The sequence below is a fragment of the Oncorhynchus keta genome, chromosome 13 (assembly GCF_023373465.1).
Source record: "Oncorhynchus keta strain PuntledgeMale-10-30-2019 chromosome 13, Oket_V2, whole genome shotgun sequence".
In the NCBI taxonomy this organism is placed as follows: domain Eukaryota; kingdom Metazoa; phylum Chordata; class Actinopteri; order Salmoniformes; family Salmonidae; genus Oncorhynchus; species Oncorhynchus keta.
The window spans coordinates 24,820,385-24,829,989 of record NC_068433.1 but is presented as its reverse complement, the minus strand read 5'-3'; the positions used below and the strand labels follow the sequence as shown (position 1 = coordinate 24,829,989).

At 40.9% G+C, this 9,605-nt stretch overlaps 1 protein-coding gene across 1 annotated transcript; it reads right to left on the bottom strand.

Moving 5' to 3' along the window:
- Positions 1–676: 676 nt before the first annotated feature.
- LOC118392127 (actin-related protein 2) lies at positions 677–9,605 on the bottom strand. Its single transcript, XM_035783780.2, has 9 exons — positions 9,375–9,605; positions 4,080–4,190; positions 3,654–3,812; positions 3,289–3,418; positions 2,974–3,110; positions 2,552–2,701; positions 2,186–2,331; positions 1,607–1,739; positions 677–1,436 (listed from the first exon to the last, which is right to left on the bottom strand). Exons 1-9 carry the CDS (start codon positions 9,420–9,422, stop codon positions 1,266–1,268), a joined length of 1,185 nt encoding a protein of 394 aa, XP_035639673.1. The 5' UTR covers positions 9,423–9,605; the 3' UTR covers positions 677–1,265.

Here is a 9,605-nt window from a genome sequence, read left to right as displayed (position 1 = left end):
AAACAACTTATGATAATGTATTATTACAATAATTGTTTAAAAATGTGGAATAGTTATATTTAATATGAATCACAAGTTTGTTTATGAAAGTGAAATATTTTACTTAATGAAAGTTTCCATTGGACGACGGTTAATTTAAAGACGAACAATGACACATTCTCTGAAGACTATTGCATGCTGTTGTCATTTTATGTAAAGAACCTGCAGGTTTCGTATGTGATGCATGTGTTGGTTGTGTTGAAAAATGCAACATTATGGCATTCACTTTCTTTTCATGTATAACACATTGCTGTATTTTGTCCGGAATTACAAAATCGCAATAAAATTGCAATATCTGTTCATAGTGCTGTTACATGATGTATTCTTTGTTTATCAGTGTTTGCTGCCTAAAATATGTACCGTAATATCACAACGAAGTTATAATGCAGAGGGAATGTTACAAGTCCGAAACTGGGAGACGGCTAATTACCATTCTTATATAGCAGACAGATTCTGGCAACCGCAAACCACCACGGTCACAAGATCTTTGACTAATCATATTCTCTACACTGTCAGAATAAACAAACATGGCTATTTTTTGCAACTGTGTTTACACACATGATGGGTGACAGAGAATAAGTGATAACTGACCTTCTTTAAAGACACAAAGATATAGTCCAACACTGAACGGCGGCTATTCAGTCAAAGGCCATAACATTCACTTTATTCCATTTGGCATTTAGATTCAAGTCAGTTGTATTTCTTTTCATATGCATTTGAAACAACATAACGAACCTCATCAAAAGGGTTCAATTTGACACAGTGAGAATTAAAATGGTAAAAATGTGAAACATTACAATTGTACAATTCTATTGTGTAATTGTACTGTGTATTGTATGCAATACAATATGTCAATTTGACAAGGAAAACATCTTGGAAAGTTGATCGTTACGAAGAGGAGAATGCTATTCTATGTCGTGCTTCTTATAACAGAGATTTCTAATCAGAGCTAATGGCTGGCCCCTATGCATCCAGGAAAGCATGATCATTTCTCTATTACAGAATCACAGTTTTTAACACAGTATCATATACTCTTTCTTTTGTATTAAGTCTAGCTGACCCCGGCCCCCATTTTATCCAGTGTCGTGTTCATTAGAGCACAGCGTTTTCTTCCATTTGTGCCAAGTCAATACGACCGAGCACTTCTATCTATTGCCGCGCCCCAGTTTGTCCGGCACCCCCAGACCTCGTCTGTGTGAGACTCTACCTTACCCCCTATTTCACCTTTATCTCACGCCTCCTCCCAGTTTGTCCAGAACCCTTAGGCCTTTCTCCAGGTACTCAGCCCGGCTCACCCAGAAGGACTCCTTGTCCTTCATGATGTTAGCCAGCACTGCGCCACCCATGAACACCATGTGTTTACGCCGTGGAGGGTCCTCAATGCGGATCTTAAACTTCTGTACAGATGGAGGAAAGTAACGGGAAAGGGGAGTGGGTCGAAAAATATGTGGTAAACTAAAATTAAGGAACACAACATATACACAGGTTTACTTATTGTAGTATTGTAGTGTGTGTGTGTGTGTGTGTGTGTGTACAAGCGTTCGTGCATGTATGTGTGTGTGCTTACAGAGAGCTTCTCAGTGTCCCCCTGCAGCACCCTCTCCAGGTAGAGCTGTTTGATCTCTCTCTCCAGTCTGGAAGGAAGGCCGGGGTACATGGTGGTGCCTCCAGACAGCACAATGTGCTTGTAGAAGTCAGACCTTCCGGAGGGAGAGGCACATACAACATGGAATCAGACATAAACCATAACGTGTGCAAACAGTTCTCATTCATTTAACGGGTGGGTGAGGGAGATTGAGGTCATCTAGCTATAAATATATAATATTATGGCTTATATATAATAAATTTAATACAGCTTCCAAACAACTACAATAACCTACACATACACGTGTATGTAACAACAATATATAATGTGTGTAAACATATGTAAACATATATATTACAACTATGTAACGACTATTGTGCAGATCTCTAACTTTAGCACGGGCCAACAGTGTATTGTACTGTACTGTATAGCTGACCTGATGCTATAGCCTAGCCCCCTCCCATACTTGTATGACATTAAAACACACATTAGAAAGGTTTACTACAACACATAGAGTATGAGACAAGGCTAGCTAGTGGTGCAGGGTGGCGTATCGCTGACCTGAGATCTATGTCAGCAGCCTGGATGGTGTTGAACAGCAGCTCAGCCACGCCGGCTCCCTCTACATTGATGAGGTGGGGCTGGAAGAGGGCCTCAGGTGCCCCGAACCGCTCCCCTCCCACCATCACCTGACGACCGTCAGGGAGCTAGAACAGAGAGCGAGTAAGTGAATAATTACACATTCATACCTCTTTATTTTCTGAAGTATTTCCTGTCACATTTACAGTAGCTATGGGCATTGGGTAGAGAGATTTACATGAGGTTATCCTGGGTGTTTCTGAGTTTTGCAACAAGCTAAAAGAGCATTGATCACATTCATAAGCATTCGCTCTAATTGACATGTGTGGATAGGGTTAGCTTCAGTACTATGTATGACTCCACTAGCACGGTGGTCTCTGTGGCCAGTCTCTGCTCCTGTTCTACGTTGTATCCCACGTAGCATAGTTCCTCCTTCATCATGCGGACCGTCTCAAAGTCCGCCGACTGGTTGAAGACATAGCCGCGCAGCAACAGCAGCTGGGAGATGGGTCAGAGGTGGGTATAAAAACAAAGGAGTCTTTTATATTCATCCCCAGAAAGTAATTTTCATTACAAAATACTTCATGAGGAATGTGTAGTCCTATAGGCTATGTGTTTGCAAAGATTTTGCATGATGATTGACACGAGGGAGAGAATTAACGTTGCCATATATCCGCTAAAGTTCATTTGGCTGCGTCCCAGGTGGTAGCCCAGGTAGTGTGCTGCATAGGGAATAGGGTGCCATTTGGGACGCGGACCCTTGTACACACCTTGATGAGGTAGCGTGTGATGTCACGCCCCGCGATGTCCAGCCTGCGCGTGAGATGCGGGAGAGAGAAGCCCTCGTACACGGGACAGATGTGGGTCACACCGTCACCCGAATCCACAACCACACCCGTTAGCAACCCTGGAGACAGGACAGGGCAGGACACACAGGGTCACGTAACAGATGGTATGATGGTGACCGACTGGGTTCGAACCTGTGCCCCCACAAGAATGTGTTATCCTGTTGAGCTAAAGTCTAGGCATTACTATATATATATAAAACTGGGAGAGCCATGTCTTTGGGTCTCGTCTCCCCTTACCCTGGGCATAGAGTGTGAGCACGGCTTGGATAGCTACATAGATGCCGTGGAACTGGTAGGTCTCGAACATGACCTCAGCAATCTTCTCCCGGTTCTTAGTGGGGTTCATAGGCGGTTCCGTCAGCAGCACCTTGAATCAAATTCAACTTTATTGATCCCCACACAACATACACGGAGGGCAGAGGAATGTAAAAACTGTTTTTTAACTTAAAGATGCAATCCTAAGGTTTTATGGAATGTCTAAAAAGTAATAGTCTAAAAAAACATTGGAAATTTAACAGACTAAATGCACTTCATACCCCGGTCTCTCTTGCAATTTATTTGTGTTTTACCTCAATTAAACTAACCTATATACAATAACTGACCTTGCAGTCTGGGGGGCTGATATTGAGGCGCCCAGGGCCAAAGGTGTAGTCCCACAGGTGAAGCATGTCTTCCCAGGAGCGCACGATGCCGTTGTCCATGGGGTAGGACACCTCCAGCATGGAGCGACACTCACTGGCCTCATCACCCACCATCAAGTCCTAGGTTTAGGTTTGGGTGGTCACCAGGGGAGTTGGTTTGGATTTCTTTTGATTATTCCAAAATATACAGGGGCTACAAACATGGCACTTTGAGATATTACCTCTAAATTGTGACTGTCAGAGAGGGAGTTTACAGTCATGCACAATTAAAGGAGAATATGCTCAGCTGAGAAGCAATCGTGTTTGGAGAAGAACTTTTCCCTTGACCAATAAGAGTCGGTGTTTATCTTGAGGCTGGAAGTCAACTGCCTCCTTTATTAACCTCACCTTAATCTCGATGTTTCCGACCTTGGTGTTTGAACGAATGACGGGCCGACCCACCAACGCAGGGAAGATGTGCTCGGGGAAGTTGGAGCCAGCGAAGCCACACTTGACAAACTGCATGGATACCAATTTGAAATAAACATTCTGTTGGTTACACGTTCAATACACTTTCAACATGAGGTGAAGGACATACCAGTCTGCTGAAAAGGTCATACATTTTTGTGCATTGAGTGGAAACCAAAATGTGACCACGGAGAATGTCACTCATGATAAACTTCTGCAAAATGTTTTCAGTTCAACTTTAAAGGCTGATGTGTCAAACAACTGCATCAAGTCATCAATAAAAACAGTGTAAAATGCATCTTGAAATAGTAAATTATACATTCTATTTCTGTCTATTTACCTGTGTGCTTACAACACACACAGAATACTGTTGTTTTTACGGTAACTTATTGGCAGCTAGTTACACATAAATTACTGTCAAAAAAGGTACAAAAGGTACCAAAGCAACTCTTTGGAATTTACGGTAACATACCGGTTTTTTTACGGTAACATACTGTTTTTACAGTAAATTGCTGCCAGTAAGTTACTTTAAGAACAACAGGATGTTTTGTGTGTGTTGTAAATAGACAGCAATACAATGTATAATTTACTATTTCAAGATGCATTTTACACTGTTATTGTTGACTTGATACAGTTGTTTGACACATCAGCCTTTAAAGTTGAACTGAAAATATTTTACAGAAGTTTTGCATGAGCGACATTCTCTCTGGTCACATTTTGGTTTTCACTCAATGGCCAAAAATGTATGACCTTTTCAGCAGATTGTTCTTTTTGTACAGTGTATTCTTTAAATGTCCTAACTTGTCTTTTTTGGCCAATACACATTCCATACCCTGTAGATGTGCAATTACATTCCAATCATTCCCGCGGGATGCCCCAACAGAGTTCATTGCGGCGCGGCCTGCATTTTTCATGCTGCAGGCGTTCAGAAATATTGTATTAGAAACACCTCTGTCGCATTATTCACAAACTCTCAGCATTCGCAGCTTCGAGTTCAGTAGTCTACCTCTCCTCTCCTAGTTGGACATACGAGATCAAGTGTGCTATACCTGTGGTCTCAATTAAATAGAGTAGCCTGCCTACCCAGTAAAGCCCAAGGCCTTTTTTAGTCAAATACTTCTAGTACGTTGAACTCAAAGTCAATGAAAAGTCATTATTACTTAAAATATTTGTGCCATTGACTCAAAACTATATGACAAGTTACATGAACTACATTTTTTTAAAGAAGCACTATGCAGAAATTGCTCTGCCATTTCCCGGTTGCTAAAATGTTTATAGTTCGCCTAATTTCAGTTTATGTGACAAAACAAGCAAGTGTAGTGTAGAGAATTATTGTCCCCATCTAAACCGCTGTGAAATATAATTTCCATAACCAAAAATATTGTATTTTCAGCTGTTTGAAGCTGATGTTCAAAGCCGAAAGTAACATTGGGTGATTGATTGAGTAATCTTACACTACACAAAGACACATAACTATACTTTTTCTAAACCAATCCAATCATTTAGTTATATTTGGTTGTTCCAGTTTAAACAGCTTAGGTAGTCTCCTCACACTGTTCCTACATCTGGAACTCATTATGGTTGCAGGTGAATACAAATGTCTGTTGAATTTCCTAGCTATGGCTAGATTCCAATAGGAATCACACATCACTCTACAAGCCAGTCTAATCTGACTTGTAGGTAGGGTTGCAAAATTCTATTACATTTCTCAGGTTATCTGGTAATCCCGGTTTGAAGATTCATGGACATTTTTTTAAATCTGGGAATTTTGGGAAAGTTTGCAGGTCTGATGTGTCCTGTAAACCATCAGTTTCCGGCAACTGTATTAGGGGAACGCTAGGCCTACAAATAAGGCCTTATGAGATATGTATTGTCATAAAGAGTTTAATTATAATGACAACACTTGACTAGGAACTCACTTGGTGAAGGCCACAGGACTGAAAATTAACGAATTCAACAACCATGTCTATAACCAGGTTTCCATTCAACCTTTTTATCTGAGTAAAATGGGAACCGCTAATTTGTCAGTAAACTTCAAATGTCGACAAAACAAAATATGCTAGACGTGATGGGAACTTTTTTGTGTCAGTAAAATTAATTATGCAATAAATGACAGAGGAAACGCTTTTATGCGCAAATATTGATATAATAACCATCATATCGAAGTAAACTTAGAGTCACGCCATGACAAGTTGTGTGGTCCTCCCACAGCGACGAGGGAAAGCAAACAGTTTATTAGGTTACAGATGTAAATGATCATGAACCTCAGATAAACCCATCGTCTTGCACTCTGTTGATATAATGATCGATGCTTGGCTGCCTTTTGACAAATAAAAAGTATCGGTCTTTTGTCTATAATAATATCATCATGTAGCCTATACCTGCACTGTAGGCTATATGCAAATTGTTGGTTAGAGCGCACGTGCCAATTCCAAAATGTAGTTATAACGCAACATTTTGGGAAAATATGATAGAAACCCATTTAACTTTAAATTGTTATTCGGTACATGGGAATTTAACGGCAAAATAAATGTTTATATGCACTACATCACTCACAGCCTTTTATATTCAACAAGTTAATTTGATGAAAACACATCTCAGGTGTGAACATGGGCATATTGTTTCTATGCAGATTTTCTAATATTCGCATGAAAATCTGTAGCCAATTGGATGGAAACCTAATTTATGTCATGACCAAATACAGTCATTGGTGGTAACTCTACAATTCACTCGAAAAGGCAAGGCACACTGGGAAAGTATATTGGAGCTGTGGTTTAGTGGGGGCTTCACCTCCCCCCCAAAAATGTTGGGTTGATACAACTCAATTCTGGACCCTTTACAGGGTCAGAGTGACTCTATCGATTTGAGTAATGACTACAAAATCACTTTAAGTAACTGTATCCACTTAAGTGTAACTGGTTTCCTCCCCCCAAAATTGTAATGCCAGCAAATTGGGGTTTACAGTGTATGCATGGGCTGAGAATCACGTGGCAGTTATCTTTCTTAAATATTATTACGCTATAGTTTACTACAGTGTCTGTAAATAAAGATTGATAATGGAAAGAAGTGGAGGGCGCCCAACAAGCGTGATTCGAGGTGCAGTCCAAAAATATGACCATCACTGAAAAGGAAAAGGCTCAACCTGCGCTTACCATGGTCAGCGTCGCGTCGCGCTTTTTTCCTTTTCAATAGGCTAAATATGAATTACCCATTTATTTGTCTCTACCTACAAATAGTCCCACTCCTAGAAGGTAGGCTATATCGTATCTGCAAAACGTACTGGAGCTCAAGAGAAAGTGCAAGTGTCCGCGGTCATCATTCTTGCTGCTTCAAATTCGGTAGCATTACATATCCTCTTGGACATGCGAGATCAGGTACCGTATTGTCTCAATTAAATAGAGTAGGCTATATGCATGGGCGGAGAAGCACGGGGCAGATAAATACAAATAAACTACATTTCTAAATATGATTTGGATAAAGTTTACTACATTGCCATGGAATAAAAATGCCTATTGATCACCAATATCTGTCTCTGTCTGAAAATCGTATCTCAAAAGAAAGCGCAAGTGTCCGCTCTCTCTCCAACTATGCTCTCGTCAAACTACTGTTCAACTAGCCTACTGGTTTATATAGCCCAGTAAAACCGATCGATAGTCGAATATAATGGGCCACGTGATAATCTCTGGTAATTTAATCTAACCTATTTATTTGATTATTTCTGCACATTTGTTTATTGCCTATAGGGCGCAAAATTGCTGGGACAATAGCTGCCAAACGAGCTGCTTCACACACCTAAAATAACATTGCGCGACTTAGGTTGGGTTCGGGGCCAGATCTTGCGGGAGCAGGTAGGATTCGGACATAAAGCCCGAGAGAGTGGGCGGGAGCAGCATTAAAAACTGCGGTTGCAACTCCTATCAGTAGCACCAGCCGCAAGTGTGGAGGCTGGGCTAGTGAACTCTTGTAGCTCATAAATCTATGTTGTACCTCTGCAGGACATGAAGTTTAAGGGGTCTTTCAATATCCATTTGTTTCGTGCAGATGAACTCAAGAAGCAAGAAGCATGAGGAATTGAGAATAATCTCAGAAAGTATTGGGTTGTGTTCCTTCCTGGTTCCCGTCCAATAACAGCTCACTCCAACACATCACCACCATGTATGGCAGTTTGTGTGAATAAGAGGAGTCGGCTGTGACAAGTCCAGACAGACGTGTATTCATAACAGACCCACACCCCAACCTACTACCTGCGCAGAGAGCAGCATTCTACATAGGCTTCTACAACTTCATACTTTTTTTAGTGACTCTCTGTTACCACATTTATGAATTAAATGTTGCAACTTTGTAGCAAGATACTAGAAAATAACTTAACTGTGCTGTTATCAACACACAACACAGCATTTTGGGGGCCCTGAATGAGATATGGTTGCAACTGTATAACATATTTCATGCAATTCTACTTGTTTTACCATGGGGCAGAGATACATTTTTGCAGTTTTAAAGTAAGTTTTCTGCAGTGCTACACATATTGCCATGGGGCTGAGGGAAATAATTTGTTTCAATTTCATATTCCATAGGGTCCTTCTGTAGCTCAGTTGGTAGAGCATGGCGCTTGTAACGCCAGGGTAGTGGGTTCGATTCCCGGGACCACCCATACGTAGAATGTATGCACACATGACTGTAAGTCGCTTTGGATAAAAGCGTCTGCTAAATGGCATATACTATTATTATATTCAAATTTCCTGCAATCCTACTAAGATACTTGTTGTCAGTTTTAAAGCTATTCTACCCATTTTGCCATGATGTGGAGAGAAATGTTTGCAGTTTTGCTGCAAATTTCCTGCAATTCTACACATTTTGCCATGACTTATTCCACATAAATGATATCTGAGTGAGAGTGACTAACAAAATCAGTGAGGGCCCCCTGGAGGTCTGGGCCCCTGGGTCAGGATTCGGTCATGTTTACTACAAGTTTGGATAACTGGCTAGACTAATTCACCAATCTGACATTTTTTTTTTGGGGGAATCTAGCCGAATGGACAAATACAATTGATTAAGATATAGCGTCACACACCTATATTACTTCTTACAGGTTGTTAACTTCCAATTATGCATACACTCATAATTCATTCCCAAATCCTAAATGTACATTCAATATTATAATTGTTTTACTCGGTGGGGTAGTGATACAACTCTTAAAAGTTATTAAAACAACGTTTTGTCGACATATTCACTCACCCCTGTGCCATTGTCACAGACGACAACCTTTCTGCCCTCGCTGTCCATGGTCCACTGATGCTGAGTGAAGGTACCTCTATATATTCCCTCCCGTCGGGGCTCTCAACGCAGGCTAGTCCAATTAAGCAACACTTAATTTCTTTCTAAACACGGGGAAAGATTCTTGCAAAATGCAAAATGCGAGGGACTGCAGCAAATTCTTCTTCCTTCAATAACGTGAAGTGTGGGCGG

Excerpts from the sequence above, each read along its gene's own strand:
- LOC118392127 (XM_035783780.2), bottom strand. The coding sequence starts at position 9,422 with ATGGACAGCGAGGGCAGAAAGGTTGTCGTCTGTGACAATGGCACAGGG. Across the intron at positions 4,191-9,374 it reads TCTGTGACAATGGCACAGGG|TTTGTCAAGTGTGGCTTCGC; the intron begins GTGAGTGAATAT and ends GTATCCATGCAG. Across the intron at positions 3,419-3,653 it reads TCAGCCCCCCAGACTGCAAG|GTGCTGCTGACGGAACCGCC; the intron begins GTCAGTTATTGT and ends ATTTGATTCAAG.